This window comes from Pteropus medius, unplaced genomic scaffold (assembly GCF_902729225.1).
Source record: "Pteropus medius unplaced genomic scaffold, Ma_sr-lr_union100, whole genome shotgun sequence".
In the NCBI taxonomy this organism is placed as follows: domain Eukaryota; kingdom Metazoa; phylum Chordata; class Mammalia; order Chiroptera; family Pteropodidae; genus Pteropus; species Pteropus medius.
In genome coordinates this window covers 2,849,983-2,870,798 of record NW_024348533.1, presented here as the reverse complement: position 1 = coordinate 2,870,798, position 20,816 = coordinate 2,849,983, and the positions used below count along the sequence as shown (strand labels likewise).

Sequence of the window (20,816 nt, the reverse complement as noted above, 5' to 3'; positions counted from 1 at the left end):
CGGGCCCCTCGGGGTGGTGTACCCACTGCAGTCCCTCATTCAGCTGTGCCCCTCTGTGGATTGGGGATAAATGTCCAGTGACCACACCTCTTCCTCTTCTGGCCGAGGTTGCAAACTGGCTACATTCAAAATATTGTGACCTGCATAGTGCTTAAAAAGATCTGAGTAATTGCCAACCATATTAGTTTCCTAGGGCTATTGTAACAAAGTACCACAGTGTCTGGGTTAGAACAGAAATTTATTGTCTCATCATTTTGGAGGTCAGAAGTCTGAATTCAGGGTGTCAGCAGGGCATGGTCCCTCTGAAGTCACTTGGGAGGGATCAGTTGCAGTCTTCAAGCTTCTGGCAGCCTTCGGGGTTCTTTGGCTTGTAGATGCATCACTACATCCTGAGTTCATCTTCACATCACCTGTCCTTTATACATATCTGTCTCTGACAAAATTTCCCCTTTTAATAAGGACACCAGTCATATTGGTTTAGGGTTCACCTAAATGATCTCATTTTAACTTGAGTACCTCTGTAAAGATGCAAATAAGGTCGCATCTGAGGTACTGGGTTAGGATTTCAACCTATTTTTTTTTTTTGTGGGGACACAAATGCCTACAGTTAAAAAGCAGTGACTGTCTTTAGAAGTGCCATAGTCCTTACCACTTCATAGCTGTTCTTTGAATCTCGAGGCCAAGGTCACCACAATGTACTGTTCTACGTTCAGTCTTTGCCCTACATCTGAGAGATCATAATGGGGGCAAAAAACTTAGCTGGCCCTGGTCATACACTCCTCCATTTAGAACTCCAGACTGTGTTATGGTGCTCAAAAGTGTATTTATCTTCTTCAGGCCCTGTTTGGCAGCTTGCAGCTGGTGCTGAAACTGACAGTCACACGTAGAACGAATCTGGGTCTCAATACTTTAGCGCTATCACAGACCAGGAACACCTGTTGGGAGGCTTTACATGAACGTGAAAGTCATGGGTTACCTGTTTTCTAGAGTTTGCTAAGGTCTCAGGCCTCCTTTTTTCCTTAACCCTAAGACACTAGGTACACAAACCACTAACGAGCTTTGGGACTATGCTCTGTTACACCACACTACTTCTGTGAGCCTGTTTTCTGTTCTGTGAGATGCACCAAGAACCAAGCAGAGATGGTCTAGATCAGTGGAATCTTAAGTGTTCTCAGGAAGGAGTGGGGAGAGGAGCATGGCCCTCTGACAGGGCCATGGCAGGCCTCATCTGAAAGAAATTTCTACTGAAAGTTTGAAATTTGTTGGGAAGATCCATGTTTTTCCCCAAATAGTTGCACCCTAGGGAATCTAGTTTTAACCGGTACCCCAGGTGCAGGAAAGTTAGGAATCATTAGATGATATGATTTCTAATCGTCCTTTCCATCTTTAGATTGTCTCCTAAAACCAAAAACCAAGAACTTTGGGGATGAGACAGAATGAATTCATCAAACTACAAGTGGATCAGAGTTTATTAAGTAGGGAGTAGAGAATGTGTGGCACAAATAAACCTATGCAACACTCCAACCGAACCGAACCGAACCTGAGATTCCTGAAAAAAATCTGTCGGTTAGCAATTGGCCGCTTCCATCCCCACTGACACGGGGGCTTGTCAGGGGAGATGAGGGAATACTTCCCGTGCAGGACCGGTGGTTACGCCTGGGACTCGTAATGATATCCGCGAAGCTTTCAAGGCCAGGCCGCGCAGGCTTACGGTCGAGACTTCAGAGCGGACGCAGCCAGACCCACCAAGATGGCTACGATCGTGAAGCCCTGGGCGGCGATCCGGGTGCGCATCATGAGCTGGGAACGCTGGCTCTGACCCCGGTGGAAGCAATAGAGGCCGTAGGTAAGGGCGGCCGCCGTGCTCAGGCAGCCTGAGGAGGGGACAAAGCAGGTGGGGAGTGGCATGTCCAGCCCCTGAGACGTCTCTCCCCGCTTAAGGCTTCCCTCCTCGGTCAAAATCTCTGAACGGCAGCAGGGGATGGAGGGAACGAGGTGGGGTAAGATGGTCCCGGGAGGGGACTCGGACTTACATAGTCCTGGTCACTGAATCCCACCCTGCTCCTGCTTTAATCAAGTTCAAGCCACATCGCCCCGGCCCCTCTTCGGCATATTTCTGGTCCAGTCTCATTTCGGTCCCTCCTGGCGTCTCCGTCCTTCCCTATTTCATTCCTCCCGACATCTCTGTCCTTTCGGCCTACAGTTCCTTCAGTACCCGCTTACCTAGAGGTACCATTGGGTTCTCGCGGGTCTTGCGAAGGAACTTTTCCTTGAAACTTTCCGTAGTGCTGTAGACACTGGGGCTAATGCCCTCAACGACGGGGGGTTGTGATGGTTCAAAGGGTGTCCCCGGAGTCACAGGGCCAGGAGTCGTCATGTCTCCGCTACCAGAAGTAAGGGAAAATGGGGACCTTAAACTACGCCTTCTGATTACGTCACGAAAGGGGGCGGAGAAAACGAATTTGCTAAGCATTGTACGCAGGCGCCACAGCTCATTGCATTCTGGGAGTCGTAGTAATCAGCAGTGTAAATCTATGGGGACGACTACATTTTCCAGAAAGCCTGTCAAAAGCCATGCGCATTCTCGCCGGAAGGAGTTTGCTACACGAGGTCGTGGGAGTGAGAGCACGGACTCTGAGTTACCCGTGTGGTGATCAGCGCGATGCCCAAGGCCAAGGGAAAGACCCGGAGGCAGAAGTTCGGTTACAATGTTAACCGAAAGCGTCTTAACCGTAATGCTAGACGGAAGGCAGCGCCGCGAATCGAATGGTGAGGGGGACCGGAGTTCAGGAGGCTGGGGGCCCGGGCCGGGTTGGCCGGCCAGATGACAGTTCCGTGATCTCCCTCTTTGCCCGTAGCTCCCACATTCGACATGCCTGGGACCACGCCAAATCAGTGCGGCAGAACCTGGCTGAGATGGGGTTGGCAATGGACCCCAACAAGGCGGTGCCCCTCCGTAAGAGAAAGGTATTGATATGACAGAGTCCCGGTCCTTGCCCCCGCAGTATTGAGCTGGGTTTCAGAACTTGATCCTGCCCATTACCTCCCTCATGGGTTTGCGATCTCCCCACAGCCCACTCGGCCAGTCTGCACTCACTATGGTTGAGGGTCCCTTTTAGAACTACCTCATATTCTCTCCCTAGCACACATTGGACTGGGGTTCCCTTTTCCTTCTCAACTCTTTTTTTCCCTCTGAAATTAACCTGTTTAGGTCCTTTAGTAACTCAATAGTATTTTTCAGAATTTATTTTTTTCTGCCTGTAGCTTTCCTAAGAAGGACTCCCCAGAGTTTGAGATCTTTGCTTAATATTCTTTATACTTCCCCCCAGTCATCCAGTCACCTCAGGCATCCAATCTTGAGGCTTCCTTGGTGCTAGTTTCCCTGGAATAAGTCATTTTCTGGACCACTCTTTCAAAAATAGCACCCTTTCTCACTCAGTAAATTCTTCTAGTTTTGTTTTCATTCATAGCACTTGTAAATACTTGCTGGTAATTTATATATTTATTTGTTCATCTGTTGTTTGTGCCTCATTCCCTAAACAATCCCCTTGGGGACAACGACTTTATGTTTTGTTCAGTACTAAATCTCTTGTACTTGGGATGTGACTGTGACTAGTGTTCAGTAAATAGTTAACCTACTGAGTGAGCTTGTTGATTGAACTTGTCCTTAAATTCACACTTGATTTTAGGCAAGTTTCTTTTTATCCCTTTATGCCAGAGGGAAATGGTAGTACTGTTTCTAGAACAGATATAAAGCTGCGGCCAAACTCTGTCAGGTTATGCCTCTTCATAGAAAAGATAACCGAAGTCTTCCCCTCATTGTCAATTATGGAGCGCTTTCATGTGAGTTGTTTCATTCGATTATCACCCAAGAGGCGAGGCAGGCAAGGGGCATTATGGCAATTTCATAGATAGGCACAGAAAGAGAAATTGCTTGTTTGAGTCTCTTGGGAACCACGAAGCCTCCAGGGCATTGGATCTTCTTATCATCTATTCCTGCCTGACCTCCTATCAGGATCCTTATGGGTAATGCAGTTGTGTTGGGATGGGCAGGAGCTTCTAGAATTTTTCCTCATCCAGGATCCTTCCTTTGCCTACTGGTCTCATTGGCTCTGTTTGCTGCAGGTCAAGGCCATGGAGGTGGACGCAGTGGAGAGGCCTCAGGAACTTGTGCGGAAACCCTATGTGCTAAATGGTGGGTGCTGGCCACATTTCCGCTAGGTCACCATCCTACACTGTTAGGGCTGGAAAGAGTCCTCACAGGTCTTCATTTTATACTTGGAGAATGCAAGGTTGAGAGGGAAGAAGTGAGCAGGTCCAGGGTTCACAGTTAGGACTGTGTCCCCAGTTGGGACAGTTTCAGTCTAATGACTACACTCAAGTTTAGTGAGGTCAGAGGTGTTCAAGTCCCTAGAGGATGGAAAAGAAACAGTTAAGTCTCAGGCATTAAAGCTATAGTGACTATTAAAGCAGAAGAGTAAATTCTTTAGGGAAGCAGGAATGCTCTAGAATTCTCCACACATCTTTTTTCTGACCTGAGATTTTTTTTTTTTTTTTTTAATTTTTATGAGTTTATTGGAGCCAAACTGACAACATTGTTGGGAAGCAAGATCTCAAATGCTTCCCTGTCTGAGATTTTTACCTCCTGAAGGCAAAAATGATTTGAATGGCTGGACATTTGATATAGAATCCCTTGAGTTCTTGTCTTTCATGTATCAGTGATTCTTATAAGAATTACTATATTGGGTTGTGTACACGAAACCATGTACTTATTATAGGCAAAGCTAATTTTAAAAAGTTTTAATTCTTTTAAAAATTTTTAGGGGGTGGCTCCATAGTGTAGTGGTTAGTACATCTGTTTTACATGCAGAAGGTTCTGGGTTCGTGCCCCAGGTGGAGCCGCGGACCATACCCCAGGTGCGCGCCATAAGCACTTGGGAGGGGGAGGCCTTCAGAGATCCAGTTCTTAAAAAGGGAAATGGCAACATCCATGGGTCAGAGGTGGAAGTGAGGGAGGAGAGGGAATTAAAGAGGGGGAAAAATTTTTATTGTGGTAAAAAACAGATTACATAAAATTTACTACCCTAATCATTTTTAAATCTATAGTTTGGTAGTGTTCAGCATATTCACATTGTCATGCAGCAGATCTCTAGAACTCTGGCATCTTCAGAACCTAAACTATCCACATTAAACAACAGCTTTCCATTTCCCCCTCTTAAACCCTGGCAACCAAGGCAAAGATAATTTTGACTATAAGCAATTTTAGCACTTAACTCCTGGAGAAGATTTGACCACCTTGTTTCCGTGAACTAGTTTTCTTCGTAGATGAGAAATAGGGAGTTTTTGCCTAGCTATTTTAAAAGCGAAGCCATTATTGGCTTCATATCTTGACTTTTTCCCTCACATGGAGCATAGAGGGCCCTGGGCTCGGCCTTAGGCCCTAGTTGCTATAGCTCTCATTTATTTCCATATCTTGTATTGTTGTAATACTTCAAGAAAAGAGGTTCTGAGAGTTTTAGAGCTGGAAGGGAGCCCTGTCCTGTGGGCAGGCAACATTTCTTCATCTCTGTCCCCAGGACCTGGCACTAAGTAAAGATTATTAGTTTGGTGCTTTACTTTTTAACTCATCTGAGGCTCAAAGAGGTGACGTGCCTTTCAGGTAGTTGCCATACTGATAGAAGATTGTGCATAGGCAGAGCCTGGGATCCAAGGGTCTGGAGAAGAAGGTTCTATTACTGAATATGGGGATGGAGAGACAGAGCCCATTAGATGGCTGGTGTAGCATCTCTTGTGGTTCGGGATTTGGTGAAGAGGTGACTAGGCAGCTCAAATAGTGTAGGAAGCAACACCTCATTCCTTGTCTTTGGTTTCTCTCACCTTAGACCTGGAGGCAGAAGCCAGCCTCCCAGAAAAGAAAGGAAATACGCTGTCTCGGGACCTCATAGACTATGTACGCTACATGGTGGAGAACCATGGGGAGGACTACAAGGTGAGTGGCTCTGGCTTGCCAGGAAGAAACACTGGGCCCACTGCAAAGGCACCCTGGACTGTTCGTGATCTGATCTCCTCGCCTAGGGCCTATTTCCTGAAACTGAGTGGAAACAGTGGGAAGAAAGACTCTAGGAAATGGATCCCACTGACAGAATGCTTATAGATGGGATAGACTGGGTGGCTATCTGATGGATATGTTGTTTCCCTTGCATGGTATTTTTAAAGAACTTGAACAAGTTGCCATTTTAATCATGGGCGGTTTCAAATAAAAGTCCATATTTTTTGCTTCTCTTAAAAATCAAAAGATCTGGGTATACTTGATGACCGTGCCCAGATGGCAGTAGTCGGCTATGGATGGAGCATGAGCTGCTCCGCTGGCCTCAGCTCCTGCCTAGTCCCTGAGGCCATCTGCACCCATTTCTCCAAATATACAGTGGCTTTTGAAGTGAGGAATCTGAGCCTCTGGGATAAGAAGTGGCTTGCCTACCACTGGCAGAGCTAGGATTTGAACATTCGCTTGTCCAGTCCTCAAGTGGCCCTTCTCTCTTCTTAGGCAATGGCCCGGGATGAGAAGAATTACTATCAAGACACCCCGAAACAGATTCGGAATAAGATCAACGTCTATAAGCGTTTTTACCCAGCGGAATGGCAAGCCTTTGTTGATTCTTTGCAGAAAAATAAGATGGAGGTTGAATGACTGGTTTACATCTGCCGAGGCTGAGGCTTCCTTCTGGACCTGAGAAGCTGGAACCAGGGTTTAAGGCAAAGAAGGGTGTGTGGCTACAAATGAGGCTAGCCAAACCCCGTGGAATCAAAAGGTTTTCTTCTTTCTCACTCCCATCTCTGGGGAAGGAACTGCCTCCCAGAGACTCCAATTTCTTCTGGAGGCTCCGGGAAAAGCCAGAACCTGCTGTTTTCACAGTTGATGGTTTGTTTGAATATACTCTGTACAGAATAAAATAAGGCTCTTTTACTTCTCTGATGGTTTTGTGTTTGCCCCTCCCAGCTAAGCACTGCAGCCACCCCTATAAGAACCTACTCAGCCAGGGCAGGGAGGCACATCATGTGCCACATTCATGTGCCCTCCTAGGCATAGCCTCTTCCCCCTTCCCCTTTCCTGGTTCCCTGGCCCTGCCTTGGTTTCCCACACAGTAGTCCCATTAATCCTTCTACAGAAATCTGCCAGGAACCCTGGGCTTCTTGGAGGGGGCCTGCCTTGCCATTACTAGCCCCACTCCTAGGCTGGGGGTTGTTGGACTGGTTCTCCACACCCTAGCCTGAGGCTGGCTGTGGCTTAACTGATAGAGGTTGAGCAGCTGGCTCCTGGTCTGCGTTCTACCTGCCCTCAATGCTCATCTTCAGGTTGCTTGATGATCTTCAGGTGTTGGCCTTGGCCTGAAGGGAACCCGAGGGCCCCAAACCTGCTTTCTCAGACTGGTGGATTGCTGAATACCACCCTAATGTGTGTCAAGCCCTGGGCTACACATTGCATGGCCATTCTCTGGGGCCAGGCCTGTAAGGAGGAGGTGATGACTGTTCCATAGCAGGATCACAAGCAGGGTGTAGGGTGGTCACTTGGCATTTGAGACTTTGTCCTCAGCTATTAATAATACAGAAATCTTATTCCTAAGATTTCTCCTGGAAGCACGTAAAGTTCTTTCATCACTGCTCTTGAAAAGGAGGGTGTAGTGTTTTCACATGGATCGTTTTGCATAAAACCCTATAGGGTATGTGGTTTTATCATCATCTTACAGGTAAGGAAACAGGCTTGAGAGATGTTAATGGGGGTTTTGAGGTCAGGTCTTTACAACAGCTAATACTAGGCTTTCACATGTTGTCCTCCCCGTTGGCTCCTGAAGGAGTCCATCTATCCCACATCATCACAACAGGCTGGGAGAGTCCCAGAAGCCCCTCCCGTATCAGACCCAGCCTAGACTCCAGCAGTGACTGGCCACTAAGCATGGCGAGCACAGCCTTTTGGGTCTAGTCTGCAAAAGAACTGCGGGCCTTTGTTATTTGGCCTCATAATTTTGGTCCTTCACAGCAGCATCCCAAATTCAGGCCTTTGACTAGGCTGGCCCCTTTCCTTATTTCGTTACCCAGTTAAGTTGCTAATTTTTGGAAGCCTTTCCTACCACTGTCCCCCGTCCCTCAGGCTTTGTAAGTGTCCTGTAGTGCCTGTGCCCCAGACTTCTGTAGCAATAGTTATCACAGTCATAACTGCCTTTTAATCTGCTTGACGTCTTCAACTAGGCAAGTGTGGGGACCTTGCCTGGTTGTCCTCGGACCCCGGCCCCATGCAGTTGTTCGGGGAAGGCTTGTGCTGTGGCTGACAGCATAGGCCCTTCGGACAGGCCAGAAGGGTGAGATTTTCATCAGCACCTCTCTGCAGAGGACCAGGAGGGTGTGGCAGACTGACTTCATCCCGTATCCAGTCCTTACAGCTGGTTCCATGGAGTCAGTGCAAACTGATTTGGTTGGTTTGATTATAACCAAAAGCAAAGACTTGAATGGAGCAAGCAGTCCAGAGGCTGTGGATCCACAGAGAACAGTCACTCTGGGCTAAAAACTGCAGTGCCGGCAAACGTGCTTAGGCTATGGTGGAGTCTGTCCCCATCGCTGCTCCACCGATGCAAATTAGCACATGGAGGGCTTTGAAAGTCTGCCTTTAAAGATCTTCCTTAACTGTTTTCTTTACATATTTGACCACAACTCTTTTCTGGGGACACTTATAGGGTGCACAGAACACTGAGGCAATGATGAGCCAGGCACTCGAGTGAGTTAGGTGGTTAGTCAAGCCCTGTCTCTGCCAAGTTTTTGGAAACACTGAAAATAGCTGAGGTGCCATGTTAGTTCCCCCATGGGCCTCTAGGTGTCAGGAGCCCAGGCCGGAAATCTCCATGGAGGTAATGACCAGAGAGTGCCTAGGCTGGGAGATGGGAGGGCTACTCTAACTTGGGAGGCAAGGGAAGACTTCTGTGAAGGGGTAAGGTCTGCGCTCAGTCCTGAATGACAAAAAGCAGCAAGACATGAGTAGGTCTGGGGAAGAGCATTCCAGGAAGAGGTGACGACAAGTGCAGAGGCCCTGAGGCAGGACCAAACCAGGCTTCCTCTGATGCCAAGGCTGTTCCTGGGGGCCTGAGGTCAGAGGAAACAGGGCTGGGGAGGTGACCGCTGGACCAAGCAGCCCAGAGAAGGCTGGGTAAAGCCGCCTGGCTCAGTGGGGGCAGAGGGTCATTGACGCAGGGGAAGACAGATCTGAGATCTCTGCCTATCTCCACCTGCAGGGCATCCGAGGAGGCTTTTGTGAAAGAATCCAAGGAGGACACCCCGGGCACAGAGTGGGAGAAGGTGGCCCAGCTGTGCGACTTCAACCCCAAGAGCAGCAAGCAGTGCAAAGACGTGTCCCGCCTGCGTTCGGTGCTCATGTCCCTGAAGCAGACGCCGCTGTCCCGCTAGGTGCCTACCACAAGCATGGCCACAGAGTGGGTCGGGCACCTGCTTTGGGAAGGAGGTAATGCCTCCAGCAGCTGCTCCTTCTCCACACAGCCTGGTCCATTTGACCCTGTCTCCCAGGGCTGGGAGTGGGACCTGCACCCATCTCACCTCCGTTCCCTCCCTCAGAGAGGTAGAGCACCTGCTTTGGGCAGGAGGGAAATGCCTCCAGCAGCTGCTCCTTCTCCACACAGCCTGGTCCACTTGACCCTGTCTCCCAGGGCTGGGAGTGGGACCTGCACCCATCTCACCTCCGTTCCCTCCTGGCCCTACGGCCCAGCACCTCACACCTCAGTCTACAAAATTGTGACTGTTTTTCTGATGTATTTTTGTCCTTGGCTTAAAGGGTGTGTTGTTAACTCTTTTACACTTATTTATCATCATTCTCATTTCTCTGGAAGCCCCAGCTGGAGTCAGGGCTCAGTTTGTGCTTAGATCTCTCCCAGCTTTGGCCTTGAGACAAGGCGAGGCTATTCCCCTGTAAACCCAGGGACTCCCAGCTGGAACTGGGTGTCCCAAGCCCTCTGTGTCCGCTGCCTGCACCCCCAAGGAGGAAAGACAACCTCTCACAGAATGTTTTTGCAACCTTGATCCTTCTTGATCCTTGAACAAGCCTGTGAGATAGGGATTCTGTCACACAGCCTCAGACACCAAGGCTCCCAGAGGGTAAGTGGGAGGGAAGAGGCAAGACCAGCGGTTCTCAGTGGAGGCTCTGTCTAAGCCTGGAGAGAGGCTGGTGAAGGTAGCCTGTGTCAGACCCCCTTCCTTGGGATCGGCCGGGTCCCTCGGTGTGGTGCGCCCACTGTGGTCCCTCATTCAGCTGTGCCCCTCTGTGGATTGGGGATAAATGTCCAGTGACCACACCTCTTCCCCTTCTGGCCAAGGTTGCAAACTGGCTACATTCAAAATATTGTGACCTGCATAGTGCTTAAAAAGATCTGAGTAATTGCCAACCATATTAGTTTCCTAGGGCTGTTGTAACAAAGTACCACAGTGTCTGGGTTAGAACAGAAATTTATTGTCTCACCGTTTCGGAGGTTAGAAGTCTGAATTCAGGGTGTCAGCAGGGCATGGTCCCTCTGAAGGCACTTGGGAGGGATCTGTTGCAGTCTTCGAGCTTCTGGCAGCCTTCGGGGTTCTTTGGCTTGTAGATGAACATCCTGAGTTCATCTTCATATCACCTTTATGCGTATCTGTCTCTGACAAAATTTCCCCTTTTAATAAGGACACCAGTCATATTGGTTTAGGGTTCACCTTAATGATCTCATTTTAACTTGAGTACCTCTGTAAAGATGCAAATAAGGTCGCATCTGAGGTACTGGGTTAGGATTTCAACCTATTTTTTTTTTGTGGGGACACAAATGCCTACAGTTAAAAAGCAGTGACTGTCTTTAGAAGTGCCATAGTCCTTACCACTTCATAGCTGTTCTTTGAATCTTGAGGCCAAGGTCACCACAATGTACTGTTCTGTGTTCAGTCTTTGCTTTACAGCTGAGAGACCATGGTGGGGGCAAGAAATTTAGCTGAGTCTGGTCATACAGCCCTCTGTTTAAAACTCCAAACTGTCAGGGGGCTCAAGAAATGGGTGTGTCTTCATTTTTTTTGGCAGCTTGTAGCTGGTGTTGAAATTGACAGACACAGATGGAAGGAGTCTGGGTCTGAACCAACACTTTAGAGCTGATTACAGACTAGGAATTCCTAGTCTGTATGAATGCAAAAGTCAGTAGTTGCCTCTCTTCCAGTTTGCTAAGGTCCCAGGCCTCCTTTTTCCCTTACACAAATCACTGACAAGCTTTGGGATTATGCTCCTTCCGTGATACCAGACTGCTCTGAGCCTGTTTCCTGTCTGTAAAATGCACCGAGTACCAAGTGGAGATGGTCTAGTTCAGTGGAGTTTTAAGTGCTCTCAGATGGGAATGAGGGTGAACAGAGTACAATAGAAGGCAGAAACTTCTGCTGACAGGACCTTTGCAGGCGCCATCTAAAGGAAGGTTTTCCTACTGAAAATTGGAAATTGTTGGAAAGATCTTTCCCCCCCCCAAAATAGTATCACTCCAGAGAATCTCCACTTTTACAGGTGCCCCAGTTGCAGGAAAGTTGGGCAATCATGAGACAATATGATTGCTAATAGTCCCTTTAATCTTTAGCTTATTTCTCCAAAAACCAAGAGCCTTGGGGATAAGACAATGAATTCAAACTACAAGTGAATCAGAGTTTACTGAGTAGGGAGTGGCTAAGGCGTGGCACAAATAGATATATGCAACACTCCAACTGAACTGAATCTGAGATTCTTGAAAAACATCTGTTGCTTAGTCAAGTGGCCACTTCCATCTCCACTGTTTGGAGGGTGGGAGGGGTGGCTTGTTAGGGGATATGAGGGAAAACGTCCTGTGGCAGGACCAGTTGTTACTCCTGGGGCTGGGAATGACGCTGCGAAGCTTTCAAGGCCAGGCTGTGCAGGCTTATGGTGGAGACTTACAGAGAGGGTGCAGCAGGACGCAGCAAGGTAGCTGCAATCGTGAAGCCCTGGGCAACGAAAGGTGCTCATCATGAGCTGGGAACGCTGGCTCTGACCCTGGTCAAAGCAGTAGAGGCCGTAGGTAGGGGCGGGAGCCGTGCTCAGGCAGCTTGAGGAGAGAACAAGGCAGGTCGGTCACCCGGAGGCCCACTCCACTGTGGGCCTTCCTTTCCCATGGTTAAGACTTTAACAATAGCTGGCGATGTTGGTTTGAGGCCGAGGTGTAGGTTGAGGCAGGGTTCGAGAGTTTAAAGCTGCATCTCATCCCTTCTGCTCCAATAAGGTTCAGGCCCTTAATCTCATCCCTTCTGCTCCAATAAGGTTCACTCATCGCCCGGGCCCCTCGCCACATCTTCAGTTCAGTGTCATTCAGGTCCCCCTGGCGTCCCCGTTCCTACTCTATTTCATTCTACGTGTCATCACTTCCTCTCGGTCTACAGTTCCTTACAGTACCTGCTTACCACCTATGGGTACCATTGGGTTCTTGCGAGTCTTGCGCAAGACATTTTCCTTGCCGGTTCCCGGAGTGCTGTAGACACCCGTACTTTTTTCCTTCCAGGGCCTCTTGGACCAGCCCACGCCATCACACCTGAGTAACGGGGCATTCTGTTCCATTTGCCCTCCATCTCAGCTTTGTTCTGGCCTAGCTCAAGGCATCTGCAGAAGCAGACGGAAAACTGGACTCTTGAGGTCCAGCCTCAGGATGATGCAGCTGCAGAAAAAAATGACCGAATGGGTCACCTCCAGACAGAACACTGGGTCTTTCCTTGGCTTACAGGGTCTATCTCCAGCCATTTCTCTACGATCTTCCTTGCCTCCTCCCCCTTTCCCGAGCTGAGAGGGACCACAAGAAGGGAGCGTGGAAGAAAACCTCATTCTGCCTGCCTAGTTCAGGTCAGGGGTGGCCTCTCCCCGTGCTGGACTACCTCCAACAAGTCCATCGGGTGCTCACCTCCCCCGAGCAACAGCCTAACGTCCCTCCCGCACCTCCCCCGAGCCTCGGTCGGAGAGGAGACTTAGGGCGAAGGGAGCCAGAATCAAAGACATCACCGGCCGGCCGCAGCATCCCGGCCGGCGTCCCCGCCTACGCGGGCGCGGTTTAAAAGGACAGGAGGGTCCTCCGGGGCTAGACCGCCCCTCCCCGTTCCCGCCCAGGCCGCACCCACTTGGGGGCGGCGCGCCGGGGCCTATTTCTCCCGCGGCGGGATTAGCAGCCTTAAGCGGGGGCGGGACTGCGTGTAGCAGGTCCGGGGCTATCAAGGCTTCGCTGGGGGTCACGGGCCAGGGCTGCTGGACGCAGGCCGCCGAGGTCAGGTAAGTGCAGGAGAGCAGTGGAACGGCCCCGGGAGGCGCGCGCGGCGGGCACGACGAGTGCGGCACGGTTCAGGCGTGGGGAGGCCTCTGCGGCGCGATGGTCCCGTGGAACGACAGAGGGCGGCTCCGTGCGCCTCGGGTTCCCCGGTTCTCCACCATCGCCCGGTCCCAGCCGCAGCCCTCTAACCTCCGGCGCTGCCTGTCGGAGCTGGGGAGCAATGGGAAGCAAAGGGCTAGCGGCGCGGAAATTGGCCCTTGGCGCTCGCCGTAGTACGGCCTAGGAGGCGGGTGCTCGGTGTCGGGGCACAGTGACAAAAGGAGGGAAGCGGAGGGCTGTTCGAGACCGGGGAGATAGAGCGTGGGGTTGGGACATCGTCATCCCGGAGGAGGCCCTGGTCAGCCTGGCATCTCCGGGCCTCCACGCAGGCACCTGGCTCGCCTAGCCCGGCGCAGAGAGCGAAGGTAGCGGCGACCACAGCGCCCCCTCTGGCCCGGCGGCGCCGCCTCAGGGTCCGGGCGGCTGGGCGGGGCGGCCGCGCGCGGCGGGCGGCGGGGCCGTTTGCCCGAGTGCGGGTACTGCATAGGCTCGGGCCTGTCCTCCTGGGCCCGGGGTCTCCACGGAAGCCAGGCTTGGGTCCTCAGCCGTCTTAAAGCTGCTCCCCGACAAGAGGAATGGGATGTTTTCACTCCTTAGGTCCCCCCGGCCGGAAAGGGGAGCCTGGCCCCTCGGGGCCCCAGAAAGTGGAAGAGTTGACAAATCCGGTGAAAAGGGGGTCTGAGCCTTTAAGAAGTTTGGGCACGACCAGAAGTTTGTTAGGCAGAGAGAGGCCATGATCCTGAGATTTGGGTTCCTGGGGATGGGGTTGGGGATGGGGATGTGGGGCCTTCGGTTTGGAGGAGGGAGTGACCTGAAAAAGGGAGCAGTAGTCAGGTTTGACAGAATTACTCCCTTAAGCCCAAGGAGTGGGACGTCTGGTGGACTGTGCTGTAAGAGAAGAGCTGTGGGTGTTCTCTCTACATTGGAGAAGTGCTGTTGGTGTCCTGAGAGAGGGGCCTGAAGGGCCTTTGTGGTGTCGGGGTGTCCCCATCACTGGGGCAGAAGTGTGAGCTGCAAGACAGTGTAGCCGGTAGGGCAAGACTTTTGAAAGGCCTGCAGAAGAGTTATTGGTGTGTCTGTTGAAGAACGAAGACAATAGTCAGGAAACTGCCTCTCAAGGCAGAATGAAATTAGATATGTGCAAGGAGGATGGGCAAAAGCAATTTCCCCAGGTTTTCTAGACACTTTCCTGAGGGTTCTCAAAATTGAAACCAAGTTTCCCCCTCTATTTTTCAGCTTGAAACAGGTAGTTCTCCAAGTGTGGTCAGCAGCCTGTTTCCCACTCACTGAAATGCTTTTTAGAGCATTTATTAATTCAATCAAGGAATATTTTTTGTGTGCCTACTGTGTGCCACCTGCAAACAATTTACAGCTTCATGGGCTCCTAACTGAACTATGGTCTCTCGGAGATATGTTTGAGAATTCACGTGGTGGATTTGATGGGTTTAATTTGTTTGGCACCTGGTGATTTAATGCATATTGAAGTTTGAGAACCAATCACCTAGGGCAGAGGTGGCCAAACCATAATCAGCTGACCAAATCCAGCCTAATGCCTGTTTTTATATAGCCCATAAACTAAGAGTGGTTTTTACACTTTTAAATGGTTGGGGAAAAAAAATCAGAAGAAGAGTAATGACATGACATAAGAGAATTATATGAAATGCAAATTTCAGTTCCATAAATAAAGTTTTATTGGATCACAGCTACCCTCCTTCATTTATATGTTGTCTGTGGCTGTTCTTGCTACAATAGAGCTGAGTAGTTGTGACAGACCGTATGGCCACAAAGCCTAAAATATCTGGCTCTTTACAGAGAAAGTTTGCCTGCTGGGTGCTGGCCTAGGGAAAGAAGGAAACATGGTAGGAAAGGAAAGCATCTTTCCAGAACAATCATGATTAGAAATTAGTAGATAAAATTTATTTAGGTGAATTTTATTGTTAAAAAAGCAAAGGGAATAGTATATTCTGGATTAATGCAAAAGTATTTAGATGAGCAGAGGCGTTTAGGTAGGATTTTCATAGATATTGTGAGCCTGTGCCCTAAATAAGTGGGCTAACCTATATGTTTCTTTTCAAAGGCTAGATGAACTCATGGACCTGATACTTTTCTTTTGAGAAACAAATTATATTGAAAGAAAAATGGCATTTGTTGCAACACAAGGGGCCACAGTGGTTGACCAAACCACTCTGATGAAAAAATACCTTCAGTTTGTGGCAGCTCTCACAGATGTAAATACCCGTGAGTTGATCCTTTTTGTTATTAAGAACTACTTTAGTGTGACTCTTTCATCTCTGTTTAAATGCTTTGTACGTTGACATAAATAGTAACATTAACTCTTATCCTAATTTTCCCTTTCTCTGCCTTGTGGAGAAGCAAAGTGATGAGCATTACTGGCTGGAGCCCCAAAGAGGCACGTGTGTGTGTGTGTGTGTGTGTGTGTGTGTGTGTGTGTCTGTGTCTGTGTCTCTGTCCTTGTCTATGAATGCACACATATGTCTGGGAGTACGAATGTGTGTGACTGGTTGTAGGGAACTAGTTATGTGCCTTCTGTTGGACCATGACAGTCAAACTGATAAGATCTGATTGCTTCTCTTATTAAATCCAGTAATTTTAGGAACATTCTTAACATAATTTCGATTACCTGATGATTTGTTTTGCCATTTACAGCTGATGAAACAAAGTTAAAAATGATGCAAGAAGTTAGTGAAAATTTTGAGGTATGAGCTTTATTTATATTTTATATTTTTCATTTTGAGTTAAATATTCTCATGGACTTTCCTATTGCTTCTGTTAATCTTTACTAGAAACTCAGAAAACATCTCTTATTGTAATTGTATATTAAAATTGAAATTTGAAAATTTGTACACAGTGTTGTTCAACTTCTTCATACTAGTGATTATTATTTGGTTTTGGTTGGGTAACTTTTTTCATTTTTAATGCGGTAGCTCTTCAGGCATATCCTGTTAGGATGTATTCAAACATTTGCTGTGAACTTATGTTCAGGCAGTAGATGGTATGTTACTATGGAAAGAGAGCTGGATGTCAGTTTTGGCTCTATTATAACTTCTGTGGCCTTAATCAAGCAATTCCTCTCTTCTGGGCCTCACAAACAACAATTTTATATTGTCCCTTAGGTCCCTTGGGCTCTGTTTATTTTTCAGTTTTTTTCTTTGTTCTTTAGACTGAGTAATTTCTATTGATTTGTTTTCAGGTTCACCAACTATTTTTCTGTCATCTCCAGTCTGCTGGACTGTTATTTTTAAATTAGTTTATTTGTATCTTTTTTTTTTTTTGTATTTTAAAATTTCAGTTATTGTAGTTTTGGTTCTAGAATTTCCATTTGGTTCTTTACAGATTTCTCTGCACATTCCCTGTCTTCATTTATTAAGACCATATTTTCCTTTTATTTTTTGAGCATATTTATAATGACTGCTTTAAAGTCTGTCTGCTAAATACAACATTCGGGTACTATACAGGTTGAATTCTGTTGACTATAGGTCACATTGTCCTGCTTCTTTGAATGTCTAGTTGTTTTTGGCTGTATACTGGAAATTGTGTGTGCAGTGTAGGGACTGTATATCTTGTTATCTCCCTTTGAAGAGTGTTGATATTTTTATTGTAGTTGGCAGTTACTTGCCGGCTAATCTCACTTAACTTGTGTAGCCTTGGTTTTATGCTATGGTAGGGAGGATCTGTGGGTAGCCCAAGAAGTTTCCTCAAAGCTTGAAGTTAGACTGTGTTGGAACGGGTCTAGAAGAGACCTTACTCTAGAAAATGGTCCTTCTTCAGCTGGACATCTGGGGTGTTATAGAAGTGTTAAGAAGGTAGAGACTGTGGCTGGGCTAGACCCCCAACAACTTCTGACATTGCTTGATCTCATATCTCGTATCATCTCTAGCCCCAAAGCCTCCACTTTCTGGTAAGTCTTAGGTAGCCTTATGCTGCCTTACCTGTATGTGCAACCCAGCCTTCAGTCAAGGCCTTTGGGAAACATGGGAGACCATTTCCATTCCCATTCTGTAGTTTATTTTTCCAGCCACTTCAGCTGCCCCCAACTCTGGTGTTTGCTCTGTAGCTCAGCAGGACCTCCATGCTCTCCTTGAGTCCCAGCCCGCTGAGCCCCAGTTGGGCAGTTGGACCTAGGCAGAGAGCCATGGTGATCATGGGGCTCACCTTGTGAATGTCCCTTCTCTTGGTCCTATGCTGCCTCCTGTTTGGCAGCTGAAAGATGTTCTCTCGTGTTTTGTCTAGCTTTATAGTGAGTATGGTGCCAGTTAGCCTCAGAAGGCAGAAGAGAAAAGTCATATTTCTTATTTTTAATATGGGGTTGATAAAACCTTTCTCACAGAGTTAATTAAGATAAAATATTTCCTAGCCTCTGGCATGGTCACTTGAATTAGTAAACATTAAATAAATGCTAGTAGAATTGAATCAGATACCCTACTATCTGTAGTAATAGATACCATTTGAATTTGGTGTTCTTTTTTTTTTCCCCCCCAGTATATGTGCTGCCAAAGCGAGCATAGGTTTTTTTGTTTGTTTGTTTTTTGTTATTTTAATGTTTTCAAGGACTTGCTGTTTTAAACCGAGCTGGAAAAAACATCCTGAGATATTTAGAGATTGAGCTAAAGAGTTTTGACTTCTGCCCAAGTTGCTAATATAAGTTGTTAAAAAAAAAAAAAACCCAAAAACTAAAAAGGTGGGAGGTAGAACAGGATACACCTGCATTATGTATTTTATTGGAAGAACTGTTAGGAGAGACCCAGAGCCCTGGCAGGTTTATTTGAGAGGCTGAAATCACAGGGTGCAAATGAACCTGTAGGAACAAGCACATTGGCCAGGCCTCTGAATGTGGTCGTGGAGCTCTCTGGATCAAGAGTCTGACCCCTTTCGATCCCATTTAGTGTCTGACAGCAAGTTAGCTCCTGGCTTTTCTCGCAGATGTATTGATTAAATTAACAGAAGTAAGTGTTAGTCAAGCAATTTATTTGGGCTTTTCCAAACAGTGATTTGAAACCTGTATGACATAGTCGTCTGAATTTAAGGTAAATGTCTAAGTCCTTCAAAGAATTAAATACTGGAATGACCATTAGTAGATAATTCTAAATTACTAGCACTACTTTTCCCGAAAAAAATATTTAAGTGAAGTGAGTGAAATTAAAAAAAAGAAACAATTCCCAATGATTTTAGGAGTCTTAGAAAATCATTTCACTAACCACTTTGAGGTAAGATTCTAGGTTACATAAGGAAACCTTCAAGTTAGAAATCACATGAAAAGTTCATATGGATCAAAAAGCTGGGGGATGAGTTAAAATGGCAGAAGTCTACGGCCATGCCGCCCTGAAATTGCCCAATCTCATCTGATCTTGGAAGCTAAGCAGGGTTGGGCTTGGTTAGTACTTGGATGGGAGACCACCTAGGAATACCAGGTGCTATGGGCGTTTTAAAAAAAAATACTGGCAGAATAACCGGGCAACTTGTTGAATGAGTCTTTTTTACAGAAGAAATTTGATACTCAAAATTTTTAATAAGAGTTAATTTGAGCCAAATTGACAAATTTGCTAGGGGAGCAAGATCTCAAATGCTCTCTGACACATGGGTGTTTTGAAGGCTATGGACTCAGTGGTCGATATGGGCATCTGAGCAGATGAGCTTGATTTCTTGATAACCTTGATAATGTTCCAGTATGAAGCTTTTCTCTCTTCCTTGAATGTGGGTGCTTCATAAAAACTCTTAAGCTTTGGGGTTGAAGGGTGACCAACACAGTTCTTGTCCCCAACGAATTCACAGTCTATTTGGGGAGGCCGTGGAGGTACTGCACAACTCCTAGGGTTGCCTCCCACACAGTGTTCAATGCAAATAGAGCTCCTAGAATCGTACACTAGATTGGCCCTGGGGGAGCTAATGCTCAGGTGCCCAATCCAAGAATTGTACTTTGTTTTTGCCCCTTTGGCAGCACCACACTCTTATCTGTTTTTTGGGTTTTTTTTTTTGCCTGTTTTCTCTCTCTCTTTTTTTATAGACTACTCTTCTGAGATTACCTTATGTAATAGACAACCCCAAATATTTATCTTCAGCCCAGATCAGTGTCTTGAGCTCCATATGCTTAGATTTCACTGCCTAGGTGGCTCGTCTCATGGGCTTGTTCCAAAGTTTAACTCCTTTCTCTTATACCCCCATTCCTGCCATCCTGCTTGCTCTCTTTAGTGCCTTTTACATTCAAGCTTTCTCATAATCTTGTGCCTTTGCACATGCTTTTCTTAGAACTTTCTTCTTTTCTACTTTTCACATGGTTAACTCCTGGCCTTTAAGGTTTTAGTCTAACACCACTTCTTTAGGAAGGCAGTCTCTGCCATTGGTTCCGTTCACAAATTATGTCCCATTGTTAGATGTTCCCTTAGTTGCCAGCACTTCTTCCATTATAATTCTGCACTGTTAGTTCTTGATATTTATCTTCCTCACCACACACTGCTGCTTTCCCCATCTCTGAGGGCATGAATTATGTACTTTCTTCATTTTTTCGCTATTGTACATATGCTATAGGAGCTCAATATACATTTGTTGAAATAGCAAGTGAGACCTAAAAAGGGGGAAAAAGACTTAGGTGTTAGGTACACTTAATTTGAATGTATTTCCAAAATTTAATGATCTGACATTCAGTAAATTTTTTTTTTTTTTACTTCTCTGAGCCCCTTTCATCTGTGGAATGGGTATAATACTTAGCTTAGGGTTGTAGTGAGGCCAGAGAATAAAAGGCATATAGCACAGTGTTTGGCACATAGATGCTCTGTAAATAATGACAATATTGAGCTTTTACCATAGACAGTGTTGTAAGCTTTACATATATTAACCCATGTCATCTTTACGTAATTCCCTAAGGCAGGAAATATCCTCTCTTAACAGATGAGGACACTGAGGCACAGAGGTTAAGCAGCTGTTTAGAATTCTAAGTGGGATCCAGAAACTGCACTAGTAGCCATTTTTACTATACTATCTCCAAACTATAGTTTTGTTTCCTATTTTCCTCTTAAAATCAGTGCTAAATCAGGGATAAATAATATATTAGATTTGATTATAATCTAATTCATTTAGACCTAATTAGTAAATTAGATTTTTAGATTGAGATTAGTAAATTAGATTTTTAGTTTGTTTAGGCTCTTTATTTTCCACATGGAGAAATGCAGTCCTAGAAGCTAAATGACTTTTCAGAGGTCTTAGAGTGTGGCAGAGCCAGCCTAGAACTGGATCCAAGTTCACCATTTTACACAGCATTAGAATTTCTAGTTTTAACAGTAAATTTTATCATTTACTTCTCTTGAATTGGATTTCAGTAGCAATAGTCATCCCAGTTTATTTAAAACTACATTATCACTAAAGCATCTAAAAGTTCGAAAAATTACT

General features: G+C 46.8%; 3 protein-coding genes, 1 long non-coding RNA gene and 1 other non-coding gene across 6 annotated transcripts in view; 3 read left to right on the top strand and 2 right to left on the bottom strand.

Annotated features, from left to right (window-relative positions):
• Window positions 1-219: 219 nt before the first annotated feature.
• LOC120616544 (uncharacterized) lies at window positions 220-12,257 on the bottom strand. Its single transcript, XR_005656618.1, has 2 exons — window positions 11,966-12,257; window positions 220-433 (listed from the first exon to the last, which is right to left on the bottom strand). It is a non-coding gene; the product is annotated as an uncharacterized LOC120616544 (long non-coding RNA).
• HIGD2A (HIG1 hypoxia inducible domain family member 2A) lies at window positions 1,438-2,438 on the bottom strand. 2 transcript variants are annotated; one of them, XM_039880017.1, is made up of 2 exons: window positions 2,224-2,438; window positions 1,438-1,815 (listed from the first exon to the last, which is right to left on the bottom strand). In XM_039880017.1, exons 1-2 carry the CDS (start codon window positions 2,375-2,377, stop codon window positions 1,610-1,612), a joined length of 360 nt encoding a protein of 119 aa, XP_039735951.1. In that variant the 5' UTR covers window positions 2,378-2,438; the 3' UTR covers window positions 1,438-1,609. The 2 variants fall into 2 exon arrangements, with proteins under 2 accessions (XP_039735951.1, XP_039735953.1); XM_039880019.1 differs by having other exon boundaries at window positions 1,438-1,874; window positions 2,224-2,429.
• On the top strand, window positions 2,569-6,941 carry NOP16 (NOP16 nucleolar protein). The gene is made up of 5 exons (XM_039880016.1): window positions 2,569-2,769; window positions 2,859-2,967; window positions 4,126-4,195; window positions 5,883-5,989; window positions 6,545-6,941. The coding sequence occupies exons 1-5, from the start codon at window positions 2,663-2,665 to the stop codon at window positions 6,686-6,688; spliced, it is 537 nt and encodes a 178-aa protein (XP_039735950.1). The 5' UTR covers window positions 2,569-2,662; the 3' UTR covers window positions 6,689-6,941.
• Window positions 12,258-13,166: 909 nt separating the features above from the next.
• The window catches only part of TRRAP (transformation/transcription domain associated protein), a 128,740-nt gene continuing 121,090 nt past the window's right edge, over window positions 13,167-20,816 (top strand). The window contains exons 1-3 of the mRNA XM_039880325.1: window positions 13,167-13,318; window positions 15,493-15,653; window positions 16,083-16,132. Of these exons, the coding sequence (XP_039736259.1) occupies window positions 15,554-15,653; window positions 16,083-16,132 (150 nt within the window). The 5' untranslated portion in view covers window positions 13,167-13,318; window positions 15,493-15,553. The remainder of the gene's footprint in view (window positions 13,319-15,492; window positions 15,654-16,082; window positions 16,133-20,816) is intronic.
• Window positions 18,738-18,856, top strand: LOC120616709 (5S ribosomal RNA). Its single transcript, XR_005656663.1, has one exon. It is a non-coding gene; the product is annotated as a 5S ribosomal RNA (ribosomal RNA).